Source organism: Oncorhynchus kisutch, linkage group LG12 (assembly GCF_002021735.2).
Source record: "Oncorhynchus kisutch isolate 150728-3 linkage group LG12, Okis_V2, whole genome shotgun sequence".
In the NCBI taxonomy this organism is placed as follows: domain Eukaryota; kingdom Metazoa; phylum Chordata; class Actinopteri; order Salmoniformes; family Salmonidae; genus Oncorhynchus; species Oncorhynchus kisutch.
Genome location: NC_034185.2, coordinates 38,521,354 through 38,546,839, shown reverse-complemented (window position 1 = coordinate 38,546,839; position 25,486 = coordinate 38,521,354). Strand labels below are relative to the sequence as shown.

The following is a 25,486-nucleotide window of genomic DNA, read 5'->3' as shown; positions in this document are numbered from 1 at the left end:
TCTTAACTGACTTGCCTAGTTAAACAAAGGAAAAAAAATAGACCAAGTCTGGAACCAACAGGACCCTGAACAGCTTCTACCCCCAAGCCATAAGACTACTAAATGGTTAACCAAATTGCTACTCGGACTATCTGCATAGACCCTCCTTTGCACCAACTCTTTTGACTCATCACATACGCTGCTGCTACTTATTGTCTATCCTGTTGCCTAATAACTTCATCCCAACCTACATGTCACAGGAGACTGCTGATGGGAGGACGGCTCATAATAATGGCTAGAATGGAATGAATGGTATCAAACACATGGCAACCATGTGATGCGTTGGATACATTTCATTTCAGAAATTACTATGAGCCCATATTCCCCATTTAATGCACCACCGGCCACCTGTGCTACTTGCACATATATACACCTCAATTACTTCATAACCCTGCACATCGACTCAGTACTGGATGCCCGTGTGTATGTATGTATATATATATATATATATATAAAAAGTTATCTTTGCTCATTTTGTAATAATTCCTTGTGTTATCCTTTTATTTTTCTCTATGCATTGATGAAAGGACCTGTAAGTAAGCATTTCACTCTTAGTTTACAGAACAAGTTCAAATATGGTGAATTAGAAAATGTCACTTTATTCTACTCAAGTAATTACTCACGTTTTTGATAACTGTTATGATTTTTTTTTAAAGAAGCATATTTCAATGTCATAAAATATTTTATTTACATGTATCCCTTTCCCCACTCAAATTGTAAGTATTTCACTTCATTTAGAGGGATCTTTTTACAGTTCTCTTATAAAGTTTCACTCTCTTACCCTCAAATCCTCCAACAGCCAGTCTGCTGGCACCAGGGGCCGGTCTCCCGGACCAAAAAGTATACCTAACAGACCATACATTTTTTTTTAAACAGCCCCAGGAGAACAAACCAGTTAGGAATAAGATTTTTAGTCACACACACACACAAATAAAAACAATTATGTCACATCCATATTTTGCAGGGTTGCTTCTACAGGGTTACAAAATTGTATTTTTCAAACAGCAACAACCAGATGCTCGGTTGGTTATATGGGTTGGCAAACCCCTTCAACAATATTCACACACATCTCCTATAAACCGAACTACAGGTCTTGATTAGCGCCAAATTAGACACCCAGGATTTGCTCAAATGCATGCCGCCGATTGTGTTACTCTGGGAGTGTCCGAGTAAAGTTGACAGAGAATAGGTCCAGCTGTGCTTGTGGCGACAACTGCTCTACCCTGTCCACTAGACTAGTACAGGTGCTGCACATCTCCTGGAAACAGCACTTCAGTGCCAACACACAAACATGGCGACTTGACAAGGCACAGGGAGTCCAAGTACACCCAAGACAAAGTGACAGTTGGTGAGAATGCTTCAGGCAAAAACTGAAGGCCTCTAGTGGATGTAAATTCATAACAAAAACCCAACATTTCTCTAATAAAGCACTCATACTAGTACCTACCAGTATGTCCATCGCAATATATAAAAAAAGAAAGAAACTCCTACAAAAATAGTATGTTTTTAAATCATTTTATTCATTTCATATCAGTTAGCTAGCATTGTCCTGACAGTATCAAGGGTGTGACATGAGTGACCCTCAATTCCAGTCACCCATAGCACTCTGAAGGGCATGCATTATGACTCCATACACCTAGGTAGGGGTAAGAGTAAAGTCATTTTACTTAACGAACTCAGACAGTGCTTGTGTCTATGTTTTCCAGTGATATATCACAGTACACCATTTAGGAAATATAGACTGTTACATCTCCAATGTGCATAAAAAAAAGAAAAAGAAAGACTGTACAAACAAAATACATCCGGTAGGAAAAATGAGATGCAATGTGACAGGAAAACTGTGCCATGTGAAACAATCTTGGTCTTCTATTGCATTAAGTAGAGTGAGGTATGACGAGATTCAAACAAGTGGCAGTCAGACTAGTTCATTCACACAACTTCACCCAGCAAGGCTTTCTGATGTGTAGCGCAAACACTGTTACTTCCCTTCAAATCAGCCAGAGTGTGAGTTAAGTGGATTAGATCTAGCCAGTACAAAGGGTTACCTATATACCCCTCCCTAATGGTGAACATTGAGCTCACAACTCACCCATACATTTTAAAGTGATGCTGAAAGCAAAAAAAAAAAAAGTGTATTCAACAGTTCATTAAAGCAATATTAAATGAATCTGTTCAGATTTAGGCACCCGTAGCAACACTTCATTATCTGGTCATCCAATGACACCTCATTAATGGCATAGCTCAGGGCAGTCCTAATACAAATCAGTTTGCACAAGTTCAAATGCACCATTGAATAAAAAATAAAATGCACATCAAGTTTAAAATAAAATCACCTGAGCGAGAGAGTTGGTCAGTGTCCCAAATTCTCTTGTTCTATTGAAAATCTCTTATAAATTGTCAGTCATTGCCATTCAAAATTAGATGAGTAAATCTAACAAAAATAACACTGTAAAATGCTGGCTTATTTCATATGTGGACAACCATAATGCAAAAAAGTAAGACTAGTGTGGTAAATCATTATCCGCATAAAACTACATCTTAGTTCAATTAAACCAGCAAGCTGAAGGCAAACTGTGGGCTGTTATCAGTCATGAACTGCAATACGTGAAAAGCCCAATCTGGAAAGCTAATATACAGTACATTTTACCTTCAATTTGTATTTAGCAAATCGGCATAATAAAATATAAAGCTCAAAATAAATTCCTTGAGTAGGCATTAATTTCCAAGTGAAGACATGTGGATTCCTTTGTGAAATTGGGACCGAGGTGCATATCCCACAGTCTTTCAACTGAAGTCCTAATAACAAACACCAGATGCCATTTTTGGCAAAACACCCTCCTCCTTCCAGTTAAAACAAACAGCTGTGAGAAAACATCTGGACACAGCTTGAATATTGCTTCAGTGGATGTCAGTTCGGGAAGGGGTTGTCAATATCTGGCCATGCTACAAAAGGACAAAAGGGCTTTAAATTGTTTTTTTTATTTTTTAAATCACCTAATGTAGAAGCAACACCGGACGAGTAACTCTTGCAGAACGTGACACGCTTCTAATGTAAATGAAACCATTAAATAACAACAGCAGCTTTGTGAGAGGCTTGGTTCCATTTTCAGGATTGTGCTCCAGTGTGAGCTACATTAGGATAATGTGGCTCACATTGGCAAAAAGTTACTCTTCCAGTGTAGCATGTTAAAAAAAAAACTGACAGTTTCTCAGCATCTAGTGTAGCTCCTATGTAACTCGAACTAAATTTTTTAAAATTAAAATAAAGTGTACACTTGCTCATAAATTCTGCCTATATTCATTGCCGCTTCTGTCCTGTCTAGCATGCTTATCTAGAGACAACCTTCGGAGGCAGACAGTTGCTCAGGAAGAGCTGAGGCCCGAGTCGGACTCTGCACTGCCGTTGTGAACCTTGGAGTTGGCGGCGCAGATAGGCGCCTGGCAGGGGATGGAGTAGCAGGAGCACACAAAGCTCTTCAGAGTCTCCTGCAGAGTGTGCTGCTCCTCCACTTTGAAGACTTTGGCCTGCTCAACCTGGTCGTCACAGATCCTGGAGTGAAACGCAGAAAAGGAGCAGAAAAAATGAAAAAAAAAAGAGAAAAAGGAGGACAAAACATCTGTTATTAGGAGCCAAAGATACAGTCGAGACAGAATTACTGCCGCAGGTACACAATCCTAGTTCAGGATTTATCAGGGAACAAGGAAGTTCAAAAACACTGTTGAGGTTAATAAGGATTAGAATCTGGTTCCTCAGTGGCTACAGAAAGTGCTAATCTACATGATCAATAGCATTTCAACATAACCTTATCAATAACATCTAACTCACATCTACATGATCAGCAACTGTACAATGTTGTAGCACAATGCTGGAGGGAGTAGCTTCTAGTAATAATCTCAGTGCACATACACCCATGGATCAGATTTCAGCTCACTGTAAAAACAGGTTCTTACAGCCACACTGCCTGCCTACCTGACGTTCCAAAAAAAACAACCAGTCTGTGTGCTGTATACACCATGCACTTAACATAAGCCTTTGTCTGGAAATGGCCAATACTAAAGAGTCGTACGCAGGAGTGATAAAGCAGAACACAAAATTGATATATGCATGAATATATAAAAAAAGGGGCAAACTTTATCCACTACCAAGAGAGTTCATCTATATTATTCGTAGCAGTCTATTTACCACCACAAAGCGATGCTGGCAGTAAGACTGCACTCAATGAGCTGTATAAGGCCATAAAAGCAAACAAGAAAATGTTCATCCAGAAGCAGCGCCCTAGTGGCCAGAGACTTTAATGCAGGGAAACTTAAATATGTTTTCCCTAATTTCTACCAGCAGGTCACATGTGCAACCCATTTTTTTTTTAAATAAAAAAATTAAAATAAACTCTAGACCATCTTCACTCCACACACAGAGATACATACCGCGATCCCTCCATTTGGCAAATCGGACCATAATTCTATCATCCTGATTCCTGCTTAAAAGCAAAAACTAAAGCAGGAAGTACCAGTGACTTGCTCAATACGGAAGTGGTCAGATGACATGGATGCTACCCTACAGGACTGTTGTGCTAGCACAGACTGGAATATGTTCAGGGACTCATCCAATGGCATTGAGGAGTATAACCACAGTCACCGGCTTCATCAATAAGTGCATTGACAACGGTGTCCCCTACGTGCATATCCCAACCAGAAGCCATGGATTACAGGCAACATCCTCACTGAGCTAAAGGCTAGAGCTGCCGCTTTCAAGGAGTGGGACACTAATCCAGACGCTTATAAGAAATCCCCCTACGCCCTCAGGCGAACCATCAAACAGGCAAAGCCTCAATAAAGGACTAAGATTGAATCAGATTACACTGGCTCTGAAGCTCAAATGTGGCAGGGCTTGAAAACTATTACGGACTACAAAGGGAAACACAGCCACGAGCTGCCCAGTGACGCGAGCCTGCCAGACAAGCTAAATGCCTTATGCTCGCTTAGAGGCAAGCAACACTTAAGCATGCATGAGAACACCAGCTGTTCCAAACGACTGATCACACTCTATGTAGCCAATCTGAGCAAGACCTTTAAACAGGTCATCATTCACAAAGCCACGGGGCCAGACGGATTACCAGGACGTGTACTCAGAGCATGTGCGGAACAACTGGCAGGTGTCTTCACTGATATTTTCAACCTGTTCGAGTCTGTAATACCCACATGGTTCAAACAGACCACCATAGTATCTGTACCCAAGAAAGTTAAGGTAGCTTGCCTAAATGACTACCGTCCCGTAGCACTCACGTCAGTAGCCATAAAGTGCTTTGAAAGGCTGGTCATCATGCCGGGAAACCTTAGACCCACTCCATTTCGCATCCCCGCCCAAACAGATCCAATCTCAATCGCACTCCACTGCCCTTTCCCACCTGGACAAAAGGAACACCCATGTGAGAATGCTGTTCATTGACTACAGCTTAGCATTCAACACCAGTGCCCACAAAAACACCTTCCTCTGCAACTGGATCCTGGACCTCCTGACAGGCCACCCCCAGGTGGCAAAGATAGGCAACAACGCATCTGCCATGCTGATCCTCAACACTGGGGTTCATCAGGGATGGGTGCTTAGTCCCATCCTGTACTCCCTGTTCACTCACGCATGCATGGCTAAGCACGACTTCAACACCATCAAGTTTGCTGACGACACAACAGTGGTAGGCCTGATCACCAACAACGATGAGACAGTCTATACCAGGGGTGTCAAACTCAAATACCCAGTGGGCCAAAATGTAAAACCTGAACAAAGTCACGGGCCAACATTGAACAAATTAACCTTTTAATATGGACCCAAACAAGTTTTGCTTTAACATTGAATATGGAACAAGCATCGCTTATTACCATACAATATATAATTTAATAGTGGAGACATGCAAAATCGAATTTCAAATGAAAAAACACATCAATGGCATTCATTTATTAAATAAATAAAATGTAAATAAAAATTGTATGCCTCTTTTCTATTTGCAGCCTTCTGATTTAAATACCAAAATAAACTTTTTCCACTGGCTAATAATTTTACAAATAAAATGATAATAAATCAATCAACCATTCAAGCCCATGCCTTGTAGCAAGAAAAAGTGCATAAAGAAAAACTTTAATTATTGCACACTGGTCGAATCTGATGTGCCCAAGCCAGATACCTGGCATCTCTTCTTGGATGCTAGTTCAGCAATGTCTGGGCTCAAGCTCTGAGCTGAAGAAATCCTCAGTATCGAGCGAAGATGTTCAGTCAGACGTCTCCTGTGAGTTGTTTTGGTCATCTTCATCGAGGAGAAAAAGTTGCTCGCATAGATAAGTGCTGCCAAACATGGAGAACATTTGAGCAGCTTGGGTGCGGAGCTGAGGCATTGTGTCAGGGATGAACCGTGGAAACTGTGCGGCGCCCACAGCATCATACTTTGACTTCAGCGTGTCGTTGCACTGGAGTTCAATCAGCTCCATTTGGATGTTGGTTGGTGCATTTTCCACATCAACTGCGAAGGGATTACTAAGCAGTTCAAACTTGCATTTCTGGGCATCGAAGTCGGCAAATTGCCGGCTAAACTCAGCGGCGAGAACACTGAGGTTTTCAGCAAACTGTGCGCATGGGAACACGGCGGTAGAGATCTGCGCTTTTATGGATTGGCAGCAGGGAAAATGGCAAGGGTTTCCTTGCAGCATCTGATTCTCCCACAGGCACAGTTTAGTTTTGAAGGCCCTCACTGCAGCGTACATGTCTGTGATGATGCGCCCGGGCCCCTGAAGCTGCAGGTTCAGCGCATCGAGATGTCTCGAGATGTCACAGAGAAAGGCCAGCTCGCACAGGAACTTTTGCTCCCGGAGCTCTGCTGTATCCTTCCCTTTGGTTTCTAGGAATTGACATATTTCCTCACGCAGCTCGAAACATCTGTTCAGTACTTTTCCTCTATTTAGCCATCTCACCTCTGTGTGATACGGCACGTCTGCGTATTCCGAACCACACTCCTCCAGAAAATATTTAAACTGGCGGTGATTTAGACCTTTGGCTCTTATAAAGTTAACTACCTGTGTTACTGTGGTCATAACATGTTCCATCTTTAGGGCTTTGGCACACAGTGCTTCCTGATGTATGATGCAGTGGTAAACAGTTAGCTCACCTGCACAGTTCTCTTCCCGCATCTTCTCCCGAACCATGCCCACCAGTCCACTCTTTTTACCGCACATCGCACCATCTGTCGTTAATCCAACGAGTTTATCCCACGGCAGCTTTATTTCAGTTACACATTTGGAAACCTCCTCAAAGATTTCCTTTCCTGTGGTTGTGCCATGCATTGATTTGAATCCTAATAGCTCCTCCGTAACACACAGATTTGAGTCCACTCTAAGGATGAAGACTGACAGCTGAGCAGTATCAGATGCGTCGCAGCTCTCATCCACAGCAGCTCTCATCCACAGCGAGGGAGAACGCAACAATCTTTTCCCTTTTCCATCAGCTGGTCATACAGATTTGTGGCAAGATCACATGTGCGATCAGCTACTGTGTTCCTGCTCAGGCTCACGTTTGAAAATGCTTGTTTTTTCTCTGGGCATACGAGGTCACAAACCTTCATCATGCACTTTTTCATGAACTCTCCCTCATTAAAGGGCCGGGCTGATTTTGCGATCTCTGCTGCCACTATATAACTAGCCTTTACAGCAGCCTCGCTTTGTGATGTGGCTTTTTTAAACATATTCTGTTGTGAAACCAATCTTCTTTTCATCTCCTCTACTTTCTGGCTCCTCATGTCCAGGTCCTTGTATTTGTCATGGTGTTTCGTTTCATAGTGTCGTCTAATGTTGTACTCCTTACTTACAGCCACGTTGACTCCACAAACAAGACAAACAGGTTTGTCTTTTACATATGTAAACAGATATTCTGCCTCCCACTTGTCCAGAAAGCTCCTGTTTTCTGCCTTTCTTTTCGCCATTTTTGGGAAGGGTTAGCTCGCTGACAGTTGTAGCGTCTATGTTGCTATGACTACTGTCACAGAGGAGAGAGCGTTTCTGGGTCCTGTCCTGATTGGCGCGCGAAAACAGCAGAGCATTATGGGATTCGTAGTATTAGTGGTGAATGCGCTGTATAATACCGGCGGGCCAGCTCTAGTAGTAATTTGGTATTGTCTCGCGGGCCAAATATAATTACCCCGCGGGCCAAATTTGGCCCACGGGCCAGAGTTTGACACCCATGGTCTATAGGGAGGTGGTCAGAGACCTGGCAGTGTGGTGCCAGGATGACTTCCTCTCCCTCAATGTGAGCAAGACAAAAGAGCTGATCATGGACTACAGGAAAAGGAGGGCAGAACAGGCCCCCATTAACATCAACGGAGCTGAAGTGGAGCAGTTTGAGAATCACCAACTTACTATCATGGTCCAAACACGCCAAGACAGTCGTGAAGAGGGCACGGCGACACCTTTTCCCCCTCAGGAGACTGAAAAGATTTGGCATGGGTCCCCAGATACTCAAAATGCCGTACAGCTGCACCATCGAGAGCATCCTAACCAAATTAATCACCGCCTGGTATGGTAACTGCTCGGCATCCGACCGTAAAGCACCACAGAAGGTAGTGCGTACAGCCCAGCACATCACTGGGGCCAAGCTTTCTGACATCCAGGACCTATATACTAGGCGGTGTCAGAGCTACGGCACAGCAAGCGGTACCAGAGCGGCAAGTCTAGGACCAAAAGGCTAGAGGCTTGTAAGTAACAACTTCATAATAAGGTCTACACCTGATATATAAGGCACATGTATTTTTATTTGTCAGAGGCGCCAGTTGACCAATCATTGCTTTCCTAATATTTGAATTTAAAGTCTGTCTAGTGAAATTTGGCTACACACTTTCATAAAAAGTGCAAATTATCCCAGGAAAGGCATAACAATGCCAAAATGTGTGGAGAACTACCTAGGCTAAGTTCAAAGTGAAATGTTTTGCATCATTGTCATGGAACCCTGCTGGTCTGTTTAAGTTAGTGACCAGAACAGGGGACCTTTCATTCAGGCAGTAGTCAGGAGGAACCAAATCGGGGGTGAGTAAATATAAACACCAGCACAACCAGGAATCAGAGACATTACTGGCATCAGGAGAACCAGTAGAGTCAATGACATGATTTGGCCACCAGATTTAACATACTCTAAAAGAAAGAGACACTTATCAGCTACAGGTAGAAATTGCCCTCTCAACCACAGATCTAGGGTCAGATTACGTTACTCCAAATTCTTACTTTAAATCACAAGGGTTGAAAAAATATCTGACCCTGTATCAGAGGCTAGGGGAAAGTTCTACCAACTCCAAGTTGTCATGACAACACACAGGGGACTGGAGAAAAGGGCTCTGGTCTATTCCAATGATCCGACACAGCTGGAAGAAATACGGACCTCCGAAAACCAGGAATCCACTGAATGACTACCAAACACGCAGGCCATAGTTCAAATGTGTCATTTCTGTAAAAGTTGCCTGCTGAAGCAGTAGAAAACCAGTTCTGAGGTCAGGTCACATGACGTTGTCTGTTCATTGAACAAAGCCCCTCTCCGACCCAGCCATCTCTACTTTACAGAAAGTAACACCTTTATTTTCTTCTGATTTCATAGGTTCCTAATTACATAACTATTACATTCATTCGCTACAGTGGCGGAACACCAAGCGATTCATTAATAGCCTACGGTGCGGTGTGTTCTTAGGTTATGTAACCTCTATGACGATGTCCTTAACTGATACACTGATTGATTGGGTTCACACGACACTGACTGAAGTGCTGATGTGTTTGTGTCAGCGAGACTGTGTAAAAAGCAATGCTGACAGAAGTCAAATCAAGAACCTTGAGCAACAGTCAACAGTATGAGAGACAGTGTGTATTACAGGCTGTTGATAGTGTGAACAGAATAAATAGAACTCAAAAAAGTTGCTCACAAAGGAGACTTGTGTTACATTTGGCTCAGTTGGTAGAGCATGGCACTTGCAATGCCAGGGTTGTGGGTTCGAGTCCCACGGGGGACCAGTACGAAAATGTATGCACTTACGCAAGTCGCTCAGGATAAGATCCTGCAAAAATAACCTTTTGAATAGATTTCTGTATAACAGCAGTAGCAGCATGGGCTGGTTTCCATTAAACCTAGTCCTGGACAAAAAGAAAACGTGATCAAATCTCCATCGAAAGTGCTTTTTATTCTAGGAATATAGGCTTCATCTGTGTCTGGGAAACCACCTCTAAATGAGCCAAAATGGATTTACCTGTTCAGCCAGATGTTTACCTGTCATAGATGAGTCCGTCGATGCCCTGCTCCCTTAGCTTGGTCCTGTTGTCGTGGTCATTGTTGAGGTCTCCCCAGCAGAACACCACCAGGCCTTTAGATTGAGCCTCTCGTATGTGCTCCAGGTTCTGAAGCAGCTCCTCTGTGTGGGCACTGATACCCTAGATAGACAAGACGTCAGAGTGTCGACTGATCCGCTACATTCGTACAGAGACTTAGTCAACGAACAACTGAACGCCATATCCAAGTTCCACCACTCACCAGGATGTTTTCGCTCTGCGCAAAGCTCATGGCGATCTGTGTGGTCCTGCAGCGGATGTCCATGAGCTCAGGATAGGTCTCAGAGATGCCCTGGGTCAGGAACAAGATGGGGTACTTGTTCTGCTTCTGACGAACCCTGGGGGAGAAGAGAACATTTATGGTTACACTTACGCGTCACCCCGTGGAACGGTCGCTAAGACACTAACAGCTTACGTCTTTAAGCCTTATAACAGGCACATAAAACATTTGTCATAGGCAGTCCAACATTCAAATTACAACTGTGCAAACTAGGCTTCAGTTCAGCAGGCTAACACAGATTTCTGGATAAATAAATCATAGGAAGTTTTTGGTCTCATTCAGTAGTTTACCTGACGAAGTACAATCCTGTTCATTTGTTGTTTAAGTATCATTTATATTCTTAAAACAAGTTGAAAATGACACTGTCGCTGCTTCTGCGTGTCTTGGATTTCTGCCCAGTGTCAAAACAATATGCTGAAATTTGAAAACCTAAAAATAAAAATGTATGTGTGGAGTATCACGTGTTCAGGTAACTTTGCTCAATAACTTTGCTCAATACCGTATTTTGCTCAATACCTTAAACTGGACACGCACCAAAATGTAACAAGCGTGTCCACTCGAGCTGAAATTGATTGGCTTGTTCTAACTGTAATCCATAGCGACAGACAGCGGCTTTTATACTAAGAGGGCCGCAAATTTCACATGCTATTTGGGTTTCTGAATTGGTCGCACTGGTGTGAGCTGCACATTCTACCTGGACACCTGAATCAAAAACATCCTCATTTGTTTTTGCAACCATGAATTTGTTAAACAGTGAATTGCATTATCCTCATGCCCTGCCGCTGTGCCTGCCTTCTGTAATGAGCGAGCCTCTCACACGGTCTCCTCCCTTGTGTGCCCCTATAACATTTCAAAATTCAATTGTAAGAAGAAAGATTGCTCATCGGCCAACGCAAGTGCACTAAGCCTCATTGCAAAGTTGGTTTTAGGACATTATATTTACTGTTAGATTAATACATAGCCACAAGCAGTAGGTCGTTATATTTAGAGTTAGCGATCTACCTAATGTGTTTTGAGTTTACTTCCTCAGGGGATGAATTGGCACCAATTGAATTAGACCTATATAATATTAATGCACATAAAGATGAAGGCAAATTCAACCCCCCCCCAAAAAAAACATTTTGGAGCCCTATTTTCACAGTAAAAATAAAAAACTGCTTTAAATGTCAACCCAAAATTCATGACAATCACTGAATTATGTTGCATATCAAAATATTTAAAATCATGCATTTCTACATGGACATGGTACTCAATAAATAAGTTGTTACATCTAACATCTCAGTAGTCTATTACACATGTCAATAAATCATTGTGAAATTACTTTATAAGAGGACTCAAATGTATTGTGGGACGCTGCACAATTTTTGCGGGGAGGATGCCACCAACTGAAAAAGTCAGTGGTGCCCTGCAGACACTTGTAGAATCTATGCCAATGGGCAATGAAGCTGTTGGTGGGTGGCCAAACGCCCTATTAAGAAACTGTTGGGGTTCCCTTTTATTTGGGCATTTACCTGTATGTTGACAATCACGCTACTTTAATAATTTAGCTGAACCTTTTATCCTCAAATGACAAGTCAACCGGGCATTCAAGACTAGAGCTTCCATAGCGACTGTGCAGCAGGCTGAAAGTTTGACGCCCTTGATTAGTGCTTACATGGTGCAGACGTCGGGGTCGAAGCAGGAGAAGACGACGCGTCTCTTGCCGGCTCTCTGCAGCACACAGCTCAGTATGATGTCCAGGAACAGGTTCATGTTGAAGTACGAGGACAGGTTCCCTTCCCACGAACCATCCTGTTGAAGACAATACCACAACATTACAATGAGAAAAGGGTTGTTACTATCAGACCATGTTTGGATTTACAAAAAGTACAAAGCTTTCCCATTTCACTTTGAACCACGAGCCCAAACCGTAAAAGAACAAATAGCTGTCTGAGATGGCAATTTGTTTTGCAAAATCAACAATTGCCTGCATATTATGCGCGAGCTTGCAAATTTGAGCAATCAGCACGTCGCCGTATAAAAGAGTAAAATCGTCACATAAAACTAACCTACCGCTGCAGTACAAAAAGAGGGCTTATGTCAACCAATCAACGCACATTTACCATATAATATGGTTCAAGCAAGCCACATGACAAACTTCTTCCCTCATCAGCGCATTTTCGCGAAAAATTGCTCAAATCCAGCACCTACTGCCTCTGCAAAAATGTCAGAATTGCCGCAGAAAATATCAAGCAAATTTGTGCGCAAACATCACCAGAATTCCCTTTGAAATCCAGGAGGTACTGAAATAGGTTATAGGTCGGGTCAGATAATACAGCCACTTCTGTCCTTTCTGGCATGACCAACTAATGACTTCATCACCAGTATCACGGACTGGCTGTACATACCTTCATCTGACAAATCCACTTCAGCTCGATGTTGAAGCCCACATTTTCAGGCACTGCGTGGAAGATCTGGAAGATGACATAGGGAGGCAGTTGTAACGGGACACAGAACCTCAAGGGTGGGATAAGCTAGTCCACACTTTCAGTAACCTCGCAAGTGATGACGTCGACTAGGTCATTTACCTGCGAGAATGAAGGGAAGGGCTGGTGTTCGTCAACCTCTTCCTCGTCGTCGTCATCTAAGTAACAAAGCGGGAGTAAACCATGTACTTCATCACACACACACCTATACACAGCACCTGCTCTGCTGGTTCACATTCAACTGCTTTACACAATGACACAAGCAGAGGACATAGGTTCGTTCTTCACCATACCAATTGGAATTATTGTCAGTTAATCTATAACTTCTAAAACAACTATGGCTTTGCAAGAGTAGAGGAGGATGAGAGCATTGTTTGCCTTAAGGATAAATAATTTACGTAGTTCACGAAACGGAAGAGAATATACCTTTGTGGTCGTTCACCTTCAAGGCAGAAGCATGGCCCAGCTGTAGATCAAACACAAAAGTCATCCATCATACCACGTCACTTTTGCCTATTTTTAAAATAGTGACAAACCACAGACTACATAAGACTAAAATCAAATCAAGACATCCACATACCGCCTCCAAAGGACTCTTCATATGAACTGTTCAACAACTGGCTTCTGAGCGTATTCACTAGTAAAGGAGAAGCCAGTAGCTAGCAGAGCTTTTACCTTGAGCTGCTGTAGCTGGTCGTATGTGAGATCTTTGACCGGCACTTCAAACAGCTCCAAAGAGTGCTTGTCTCCTTTCTGACAGGAGGAAGAGAGGAAAAAGTAAAGCAAGGATGCTGTACGGCAGGGTTCCCCCAAACTCGGTCCTGCGGGCCATCCCTGGGTACACACGTTCTGGTTTACGCCCTAGCGCTACACAGCCGACTCAAATAACGAGTTAGTTATTTGAATCAGCTGTGTTGCGCTAGGGAAAAACAAAGGTGCACCCAGGTGGGGGTGGGGGGGCTGAGTTTGGGGGAACCCTGCTGTCCAGAGTGCATCGGATGGTATTGTTGAAACAGAAAACAAAGTGGATTTGTTTCAGTTGACCTTCTTAGTGGAGATGCAACAGGTGAGATCGTGGTACACGATGGGGACACAGTCCTTGGAGAGATGGACGTCGAACTCCACATAGGCAGCCCCCTGCAGAAACACACATGCAGTCAACTCTGATGCAACAACAGATCAGAGAGACATTTAGATGGTCAAGATGAAAATGTTTATTTTTCAGTTTTTTTGTTGTTGGTTTTTCTTTTTTACACTCCGTGGGAATACTCACATGATTGGCAGCACTTTTGAATGAAGCAATGGTGTTCTCCCTGACTTTGGTATGTCTGAAAAAACAGACATTTTTAGGCAAAAAAAAAGACATCCAAATCACGATGTACAGTATAAAAGATAGACGTAATCTTGTGAAGTATGAAGTGTATGATCAGACTACTAGTTAATGACCTGCATGCTAACACACACACACACAACTCCTAGCTGAGATTCAGAGGCAACCCTTCGCTGTTCGTTGACCGTGACTTCCTCTGTTGATGTGCACTCGGACTGAGCATGTCCTAACCTGCACTGCAACTTTGAAGTCATACGGGACGGAACAATTGCATTCAAACATTCAATAAACAAAGTATGAAAGGGTCTTTGTGCTCTTATGAGTAGGCCCTTCCTAGAGTCCTGCGTCAACACACGCACACATTTAACAACTTCTAATAATCTATTATTTAAAGCGTGTGCGCGTTTCTCTCACTTGGCTGCGTGTGTGCTGCCGGCCCCTCTGTGGCCCACGTCCAGGGGGGCACTCCTCTTCCTCCAGTACTTGGTGAAGGAGGAGCTCATGTCACACTGCAGTCCCTCGATAGGACGGATCACCAGGTAGTCCACTGGAATAGAAAAATACATAAAAAAAAGGTGAAGTGTACTCATTCATTTTCTTTAAATCTAAGCTGGATTTTTACCCGGGAAACATCTTAGCTAACCCTGTGGCCCCAAGTCAGCCAACCGTTTATTTATATTCTAGTTCCTTTCCTGTTCCCCCCCACCCCCCCATCTTGTTTGACAGTTACACACTAAAGGGAAAGCTGATTGTTTACGTCGGGAAAAGGTCTGCGGGAGGAGCTATACACGCCGACTTACAGTACTCTAGTTCCACGTCTGGTAAAAAGTCAAAGACCTGTCAGCCAATACAGGCTGCATCCTAGTGATTGATTTCTCTTTAGTACATCCTATATTTCTCGAAGAGTGACAGAGAAGTGAAATAAGTCCCGTAGCCGAACCAAGTTTTGTGCAAATCCCCCATCGATAGACACCTGATTTACAAAGAAGTCAGAGTTACATGAATGCATCTCAAGCAACTTAGTTGAAATGTTCTATGCTTCTACCAGACGACTCGTTGCGGAAGGGGGTAGGGTTGCTCACCTCGGACTTTTCCCAGGGTCTGTCTGGAGTTGCGTTTCATGATGGGCAGAGTGACCACGCCAGTGTCCTTGCCACTCTCCACGAAGAATGAGGAGAGGAGGCAGGCCGTACCCGCCGTCCCTGGGTGGGCATCCCCTGGCATCACGTGCTCGCCCATGTCTTCCTGTAGGAAGGGAGGAAAGGGTTAATACACCCACTATCGTACACATACAGGGGCCCGACGCTCCTTTTTTGGAACAATAGTGGTTTGGGAGTACACCGACAAAATCAAAAATGTATTGGTGGTTTACACGGATTTGCAAACGGTTATTGCAGGCGCAGCGAAATGCTTGTGTTTCTAGCGCCAACATTGCAGTAATACCTAGCAACACAAATCCAAAATGTTAAATAAATAACAGAGCGAGTGATAGATCTACATAAAGGGGGATAGAGTGTGTACAGAAGTTACATAGGATGAGCCAAGACTAGAATACGTCACACACAGACGGGCTGTTCAAACACGCAGGGTTTGTCTATGGAAAAATGCACGTTTAAGAAAATAATATTTGAAAGAACAGTTCTTAAAAATATATATATATTTTTTAAACATGCATTTTTCCATAAAGACACACCCTGTGTGTTTTAATACAATCAACTAAACTCTGCAAAAAAAAGAAAGGTCCTCTCACTGTCAACTGCGTTTATTTTTCAGCAAACTTAACATGTGTAAATATTTGTATGAACAAAAGATTCAACTGAGACATAAACTGAACAAGTTCCACAGACATGTGACTAACAGAAATTGAATAATGTGTCCCTAAAGAAAGGGGGTGTCAAAATCAAAAGTAACAGTCAGTATCTGGGGTGATCACCAGTTGCATTAAGTACGGCAGGGTAGTGAAAGGTGAGAATTGTCTGTTAATTGAATGATTAGAATATTCCGCCCTGAAACATATAATTGTATGGAATTGATTAGAATGTATGAAATCATAATCAATTAATGTGTAGTCCTAGTCAGAATTAGGGTAAAACAATGTCTTTATCGTATTTTAAAACAGACTGTCTGAGCTTGGTGCCGACCTGACTAGAGATTTGGGAGAGAACGGGGAGTACGTCTCAAGGACAAAGTCACTATCTCTGTCGGCTGGGAAGTGAGACAGACAGTGTGTGTGTGTAGCAGGACGTGTGTGCGTACGTTTGTGTGTATGTGTGGGCGTGAGAAGTCAGCATAAAATGAATTGATTTGTTTTCTTGACTTCAGAACGTTCCGTGAATAAACCTTTTAACCATTTAGCTGGGCCTCCGTTTGTTTCATTTGACCAGGATCTTACAAATTCTGGTTTACAGACAGAGTAATATAATTTGATTAGGTAATGTACCTGGAGAACATAATTCTCCTAACAGTGAGCCTAGTGGTTAGAGCTTTGGACTGGTAACCGAAAGGTTGCATGTTCAAATCCCCGAGCTGTTCTGCCCCTGAACAGGCAGCTAACCCACTGTTCTAGGCCGTCATTGAAAATAAGAATTTGTTCTTAACTGACTTGCCTAGTTAAATAAAAAGGTAAATAATAATAATTTCCTCCTCATGGACTGTACCAGATTTGCCAGTTCTTGCTGTGAGATGTTACCCCACTCTTCCACCAAGGCACCTACAAGTTCCCAGACATTTCTGGGGAGAAAGGCCATAGCCCTCACCCTCCGAGCCAACAGGTCCCAGACGTGCTCAAAGGGATTGAGATCCGGGCTTTTCACTGGCCATTGCAGAACACTCCCATTCCTGTCTTTCAGGAAATCTCACACAGAACGAGCAGTATGGCTGGTGGCATTGTCATGCTGGAGGGTCATGTCAGGATGAGCCTGCAGGAAGGGTACCACATGAGGGCGGATGTCTTCCCTGTAATGCACAGCGTTGAGATTGCCTGCAATGACATTAAGCTCAGTCCGATGATACTGTGATACACCGCCCCAGACCATGACGGACCCTCCACGTCGAGCCTGCTCCAGAGTACAGGCCTGACTAGAGATTGTAACGCTCATTCCATCGACGATAAAGGCGAATCCAACCATCACCCCTGGTGAGACAAAAGCGCAACTCGTCAGTGAAGAGCAATCTTTGCCAGTCCTGTCTGGTCCAGCGACGATGGTTTTGTGCCGATAGGCGACGTTGTTGCCGGTGATGTCTGGTGAGGACCTGCCTTACAACAGGCCTACAAGCCCTCAGTCCAGCCTCTCTCAGCCTATTGCAGACAGTCTGAGCACTGATGGAGGGATTGTGCGTTCCTGGTGTAATTCGGGCAGTTGTTGTTGCCACCCTGTACCTGTCCTGCAGGTGTGATGTTCGGATGTACCGATCCAGTGCAGGTGTTGTTACACGTGGTCTGCCACTGCGAGGATGATCACCTGTCCGGCCTGTAGCGCCATCTTAGGAGTCTCACTGTACGGACATTGCAATTTATTGCCCTGGCCACATCTGCAGTCCTCATGCCTCCTTGCAGCATGCCTAAGGCACGTTCACGCAGATGAGCAGGGACCCTTGCCCGGGGGTCTGTTTCTCAAACTAGACACTCCAATGTACTTGTCCTCTTGCTCAGTTGTCCCCTGGGGCCTCCCACTCCTCTTTCTATTCTGGTTAGAGACATTTTGCGCTGTTCTGTGAAGGGAGTAGTACACAGTGCTGTACGAGACCTTCAGGTTCTTGGCAATTTCTTGCATGGAATAGCCTTCATTTCTCAGAACAAGTATAGACTGACGAGTTTCAGAAGAAAGTGCTTTGTTTCTGGCCGTTAAGGATTCTGTAATCGAACCCACAAATGCTGATGCTCCAGATACTCAACTAGTCTAAAGGTCTGTTTTATGGCTTCTTTAAATCAGGACAACAGTTTTCAGCTGTGCTAACATGATTGCAAAAGGGTTTTCTAATGATCCATTAGCCTTTTAAAATGATAAACTTGGATTAGCTAACACAACGTGCCATTGGAACACAGGGGTGATGGTTGCTGATACTTGGCCTCTGTACGCCAATGTTGATATTCCATTAAAAATCAGTTTCCAGCTACAATAGTCATTTTCAATATTAACAATGTATTTCTGATCAATTTGATGTTATTTTAAAATGGATTTTTATTTATTTTTTAAATAATTATTTCAAAAACAAGGACATTTCTAAGTTACCCCAAATATATATATTATACACACAGTAAAATAGTATGTAAACATTACAACACAAAGCAGTTGTTTCCATAGTGCTCATAATAGTCAACTGGCGAATATATTGATCCTGCTGTGAACTGTACCTCAAAGAAGTCAAAGGTGAGTTCTAGGTTGTCGGGGTCCATGGAGTGGATGATGTACTCTGTCCACTGTGAGGCCTCCAGGGCGTAACCACACTCAGGCTGGGAGTGGCGGGACTTGTACCCATCTCCACTGATCATACTGGTCTCCAGCGTGGTGGTCATCTTGTGCCATGACGCTGCACTCTGCTCCGGCTCTTCATCTTCATCATCCTCCTCCACACCCTCAAGCGTCAGCTTGATCCTGGGGACAGATGGGAAAGGTCACAGGTCAAAAAGGGGAGAGGATCTGAAAAGGCATGACTATGACCGATAGACTAGTGTATTTACGGCTGCATATTTCATCCATAAAAGGTGTAGCTGTTTATTTTAAAGCCATATTTGGTTTGATCCCATTAGTTATTTTGGGATCAATTCTATGGACATTTGCGTAAATGCTTATATTGAATAGGAGCCACATCTCTTGCTCTCACCTGAAGCGAGACTTCTTGTATTTCTTCTTGGTGATGGATACGGGAGACGTCTTGGAGAAGTGCAGACGCAGACGGATCTCTGTCTGGCACGTCAGCCACCCAGAGTCCATACACACTGAGCCGTCTGCAGAGAGGAGTTGCAGGGAAACAGGTGGTAAGCATTCTGGCACAAAATGGCTACCGTTGAATTCACCCAGGTGAGTAACAGTACATATTGGTGGTGGATGAGGTTCACTATCCGCAAAACAACGCAAAGCACTGAGTTTGAGAAAAGAGCTATGGGAATAAAAGTAATTGTTCAAACACTGAGTCAACTGTAGGTTGGGGAGACAGTCAAATTCACGTCAATCAGTATGTTCTACTACCAGATAACTAACCGTCTCTAATGGGGAAGTGTTTTACATGTAATCTGTGAAGAGTTCAGTTCCACCAAAGGATTGAGTCATATCTCAGGTACTTAGTATAGGCTCCTACAGTATTTTCTTTAAGTACGTAGTTTGTGATTAGCAGTTTGAGCCCTTAGTTAATCTTCATCTTGTTTTTAGGGCCCGATCCCGACATAAGAAATGTATACCTTTCTACGCACTTCTCAGTATTTGCTATTCAGACTTAGCTTATGTAGTCGCATAACGCGCTCTGCAGGTGTGGCTACCTTGCGCACACTGAATATATTTCATTCAACCGCTAAAAACCCTCCCACACCCTCCCACACTTGCAGATTCTCATGGAGTTTTCGGTTCAATAGGGATTTCAGTACATTTATCTTAAGCTATCCCTTTAAATAGTGTGCGCATTTGATTCAAATTTTGTCGACATAGTCAATAGAAAACGGGCTCAGAATATAGGGATTCATGAAAGAAATCCACTATGCTTATTCATCTCCGTTTCAGCACCAAATTATTTAAAGATATTTCATAAATACTCTGATTTTGTAGATCATTTATGAGCATTTTAGGATTAGGAGCGCATGTATGAATCATAAATAATCAAATAAAAGGCTCTTCAAACAGTTACACATGTAATATTGAGGAACTTTTAAAAAATGACAGTGGTTTGATTCATCCTGAAAGTTGTCCTGTTCAAGTTTAATCCATGAAATATTGGAAGGTGGAAATAAGCATATAACGGGCTTTGAAGAACAATCCTATCAATCATGGAACTGTATGACAGAGGTCCAGTCCGTGCGAACCGCCCGTGAACCGGGCACCAGGCTCCAGGTTTAACCTACGTGTGGTTACCTACCATATTCATTGTTTCCTTGTGCGTAAACGTGGTGGAATTAAGTCACGGTCAGAATGTGACGCAGTTGGTCGACACCCCCGCACACTTTTTTGTTTGAGGTGGCGCTCGAATAAACATAGTGGGTGAATAGCATGCTATTCTCATGCTTACGTTCAAGAGCAGACAAGGCATAAAAAGAGAAAAGCACATCAAAAGGAATAACGTTTCATTTAGGCGTGCTTAACCCTGGTCGGGATCTGGGCCTTAGTGCATAACAAAAGGACTACCCTGGGCTCTTTGCATTCAATGTCAAATTGGCTTTTTCCTAGTTCACCTGTGCAATGGGGTGAAGAAGAGACTGCAATTATATTTTACCATTACATGGCCAATGTATTTTCCATACAACAGCGAGACAATGATTATTTCCCAAAAATGGATTCATCAAGACGTGATGTATTTATTTGACTTACTGTGGAATCCAAATTGGCCATCGTCAATATCAAGGTGCGATTCTGCAAGATAATAAACAGGCATGAGGCCTTTTACAGACATAACATCCAACAGCACAAAAAGGTTGTTTTAAACATTGTCCAAAAAGTGTCAGGTGGAAGGATTTAGGGGGAAAAAAATATGGTTTATTCAATCGTTTACCAAGCTGATTTTGAATGACCTTTGTCTGAGTCTTTTGTTTTGTCTGAGTTTGAGTGGTCACGTCTACTAGCATTTCCTCCACTCTAGAACATTCTAGTTAAAACAACACAATGTGGCCTCCAACCCACTTGCCTCAGCAAAGCATAGATACTGTACATTTCCCCCAAACCAAGCCGGGTATTGTTCTGGTGTATATACCTGTGGGGCTCATCAGACGTGGCTGCTGATGGGTCTCCCACTTAGTGACTATCACCTGACAGGGACCACCTGCACTCTGCAATGCCAATGTTTAGTACAGCATTAAGACTTATCAAATACAGTCAATGTTCACTTTGGTCTCAAAGGTATAGTCACCAATTTAGCAAGCCACTATTGGTTGAAATCTGAAAAAGGGATTCATTTAGTCAGTAGGTGGAAGAACTTGAGCATTATCTCTTCAGCTATGCTAAAATATACAATCTTTCAGAAGATTAGATGTTTATATTCATGTTTTTTTTTTTTTTGAAAAGTTGATCTGCTACAGTATTTGGTATTTTAAGGGTTAGATCTGCCATTAATGATGCAAAGTAAACAAAGCCTTTAAATGACAAACTGTAAAAACAAGCAAAACTGTATGTGGTCACGGTTTTAGACCCCAGAGACATGAAAAATGTGTTGTCATTACAACTGGCCTATCTGAATGTGTGGGCTCCACCCATGAGGCAAGATCGTATGCTCTTTGACGAGTTAGCAACGCTGTTTGTCCACTGGCAGTAGTTCAGAGCAGGCAGAGAGACGGCACTGTTCAAATGAGAGATTGCTTTGCCTCGTTTCCGCGTCGTATCACGGGTGTGATAGCGTTGCTTCATATGCCGCTTTCTGTAGGACATATAACAGCCTGACGCTCTCTCTCTGTATGAGGAAAAGCTTTGTTAAAAAAAAATGGTGTAATTTGAACGTCCAAGACGGACGTATCGAGAACGTTGCATACCGACATGAATAATTGGAGTGGTGAAGTACACGCTGTATGTGTTCCAACTTCCGTGTTGTTTAATGCTGCGCTAGGATAGACAAGGGGGAGAGTCTCGCGTCCCGTGCTCAAATCCAAGCTCAGCTTATAGCCAGCTGGCAGAGCTCCAGGGATGGACACTCTCCTCTGAGCATTACGGAAAAACTGCACTGATATGTGAGCTAGAGGGGATCAACACAGATGTGGGGAAAGTGAGCTAAATAACCCACGAATGATCTTAAAAAACGGCTGTAGCGTAGCTAACCTCATGCTTTCTAACGTTACAGTACTAGAATTTTAATAGGTCAAAACACAATCAAATAGGTCACTTCTTTAATATGTCGGATTACTTCACACGCTGACCGTACATAATAAGATGAGCTCACCTTTGACTCCAGGAAGTGGCCTTTGAAGTAACGATAGGTTGGCACAGCACCTCTGGGCACACTGACGGTCCTCTTCCACAATGTGCTAGGGAAGGAACAGAATATTTACATTTGAGTCATTTAGCAGACGCTTTTATCCAGAGCAACTTACAGTAGTGAGCGCATACATGTTCATACTGGTCCCCCGTGGGAATCGAACCCACAACCCTGGCGTTGCAAGCGCCATGCTCTTACCATCTGAGCCGGCACAATGTTGAATTACTTAAACACACAGAAATCATTCAGACCATAGCATATTCAAAAGTTAAGTGATATTTACCCATCGTGTTCAACCGGTTGTAGGGTCACAGCTCTTTGATGGCACCAGCCTCCTAAAGCTTCACAGCTACCAACCACAGCTATCACCTCACCTAGTCATACACCATATTATTACGTTCAATTAAACAAGTCATAACTGTATACATTCACCACACACACTCTTTCGCTCTCATCAGGCTCTAATGATCAAGTGCTTTTCAGCTAAACTCTCGTGGACAAACTACGTAAATCGAGAATCTGACCAAATTACTCAAGATTTTAGTTCCGGGTCAGCTAACTGAGATGAACTAAAAGCTGACATTCCTGACTGTCTGGTTCGTTGTCAATCTTTCTGTCTAAAGTTGTCTTGAATTGAATAGTCTTCTTGTTTCAGATGAGTCTGCTGCCCTGCAGTAGGGGTTGGTCTTACCTGGGGATGTGTCTCCCCTAACTGCCAAAGTCACTTGAGTTGTCTCCATAGTTGACACAGGCACAAACAAGGACAATTGCAGGCGCAATCAAGCTGGAAAACCAGGAACTTAATGGTAAAACAGGCATAAATGTAGGCATAGATTTAGTGGATTAACAAAGCTGTGCTGGGTAGTAGAACCTCTATGACTGGACCAGAATATGGCCTTGGATATTCAACATCTACTGTAAAGCCAGATTCTGGTTCAATCTATGACAAAAAAAACAAAAAAAAAGTGCCCACATCAACACAACCACTCGGACTAGCTAGTTAGCTACTAAGATAACAGATCAAAAGCTAGTATTAGAGCATCCAAGACTGATGTATCTATAGAACTCGCCAGTTTGTGGTCCTAAAATGAAAATGAGTTAACCCCATGGCTTGTTGGTGCAGCGCAGGGGAAATAAAAATAAACTATTTTTTAGGATAAAGCAGAAAATAAAAGGTTCTGAGGTTAACATAGGTTGAGTAGATGTTATACGTTTTTTTCCTATGACACAACCAGTCAGTTCACATTACCTTTAGCCAATGTTTAAAACACTGATGAAATCAACAACGCACAAAATGTCCCCATAGGCTTTGACCAATATACAAATCACTGGCTTTGGACCAACGAGCCACGGCAGAGTTAGTGCACACAAACTCCACTACTGTTACTCTGTCCGAGCAGACAGCCCAATTCCGGATTTGTCAGCAAAACAGACACTACTGTAGCTAGCCATGCAAACCAGTTGTTTACCGTAAACGATTTAGCTAGTTACGCCTTTTGCGCCAACTCGGGCAGGCAGCTAACCTAACTAACGTTACTAACGTTAACGCGCTAGCCATTGTAGCACAACAACATAGAGTTGACTTTTCCCCTCGCTACAAAAACTGAAATAACCATTATAACGTAGCAATATATTCGCATAAAAAAAATCTAAAATATCACAGAAGGTATCAATTTACCTTAATTCATCAGCAGACAGATCTTGCTCGGCGTGGTAGATTTGGCATACTTGTTGACAACGTTTGGAGCTACTGCGACGCGATTCTTCTTGTCGCCCGTGTGACATAAGCAGCATTAGCGGCGAGCAACAATCGTTGAATAGCCTTCAAAATAAAAGTCAAACAAACGGATCCAAATAGTGGAATTGTGCAATAATTGGACTAGGGCTGTTCAATGTCGGTACTGGAGGGCCGAAACACTTCTGGTTCTTCTTCTTCAAATAAGGGATTAATTCAGACCTCAGACACCAGGCGAGGGCTATTAACTACCAAGTAGAAACAAAAATCAGAAGTGTTTTGGCCCAGGACCAACATTGAACAGCCCTGGATCAGATCATGGTTTCCCAAACTCGGTCCTGGGGCCCACCGTGGGTGCACGTTTTGTTTTTTACCCTAGCATTACACAGCTGATTCAAATAATCAACTCATCATCAAACTTTGATTAGTCATTGCAAGATGGTCTTCAACCGATGATCCATATAAAACCTATATTGCAGATGCTATATGTATGGTCTTTGAAGCCACAGGACGGCCATATTGGCACACGCTAGTAGGAGCAGTCCTCCTTAGGAATGAATGGAATTCTGCAGTATTTCATTTAAATGTTTCAAGGACAAAATATCATTGAAGTCTTTTTGTTGTTGTTGTGGTGACTGTCACATTAGTACTCTCAACAGAAAAACGTTAAGGATTTTTTTTCTATACTTAGCTCACATAATATAATTTGGAATTATGCATTAAAGTGTATGTAATAGAGTAAACATGTCAAAAACGAATGCAGACATTAATAAATGCATTTCTATAGCTTCCAAAATATGTTTAATAATTGAGGAGTGGTGCCAAGGTGGCTGCCTGGTCACATAACAGGCCATAGCCTGGTGCACCTCAGTTCAGACAAATCGAACTCGTCCATAATGATCAGACAGAGATCAATAAACAAAAATGTCATACGCTTGCTTCGCTCGAGTTTCCATTTGATTACAGCTATCACTGAAGTGTAAAGGCAGGAAATACTTCATAAAGATTCAACGAAGACTGCTTACTTAGGCCACTCAATATATAACTGATAGGCCTGCTATTACTGATCAGTATCTCTCAAATGTGGCCCACTGGGTATATCAAATGTCCTACTGAAGAGTTATGAGGCAGTTAAGAGGAAGTCAATTATTTAGTTACAGTCCTACTAATGAGAGTGTGCCTATCTCTGCCTG

The 25,486-nt window shown here is 42.8% G+C and overlaps 1 protein-coding gene across 5 annotated transcripts; it reads right to left on the bottom strand.

Annotated features, from left to right (window-relative positions):
- Window positions 1–1,538: 1,538 nt before the first annotated feature.
- On the bottom strand, window positions 1,539–24,632 carry LOC109900974 (glycerophosphocholine phosphodiesterase GPCPD1-like). Of its 5 annotated transcripts, XM_020496916.2 has the most exons (20): window positions 24,237–24,632; window positions 23,250–23,342; window positions 22,842–22,932; window positions 22,523–22,607; window positions 21,347–21,422; window positions 20,968–21,009; window positions 19,277–19,400; window positions 18,807–19,047; window positions 15,535–15,697; window positions 14,867–14,999; window positions 14,396–14,450; window positions 14,167–14,259; window positions 13,798–13,875; window positions 13,549–13,588; window positions 13,225–13,280; window positions 13,045–13,110; window positions 12,312–12,448; window positions 10,580–10,715; window positions 10,319–10,479; window positions 1,539–3,589 (listed from the first exon to the last, which is right to left on the bottom strand). In XM_020496916.2, the coding sequence occupies exons 2-20, from the start codon at window positions 23,296–23,298 to the stop codon at window positions 3,403–3,405; spliced, it is 2,013 nt and encodes a 670-aa protein (XP_020352505.1). In that variant the 5' UTR covers window positions 23,299–23,342; window positions 24,237–24,632; the 3' UTR covers window positions 1,539–3,402. The 5 variants fall into 5 exon arrangements, with proteins under 5 accessions (XP_020352505.1, XP_020352504.1, XP_020352506.1 ...); XM_020496915.2 differs by having other exon boundaries at window positions 23,250–24,610; XM_020496917.2 differs by lacking the exon at window positions 23,250–23,342 and having other exon boundaries at window positions 24,237–24,608.
- Window positions 24,633–25,486: the final 854 nt, after the last annotated feature.

Excerpts from the sequence above, each read along its gene's own strand:
- LOC109900974 (XM_020496916.2), bottom strand. The coding sequence starts at position 23,298 with ATGGAGACAACTCAAGTGACTTTGGCAGTTAGGGGAGACACATCCCCA. Across the intron at positions 15,698-18,806 it reads TCACCTTTGACTTCTTTGAG|GAAGACATGGGCGAGCACGT; the intron begins GTACAGTTCACA and ends CCCTTCCTACAG. Across the intron at positions 10,716-12,311 it reads GACCCCGACGTCTGCACCAT|GGTTCGTCAGAAGCAGAACA; the intron begins GTAAGCACTAAT and ends CTTCTCCCCCAG.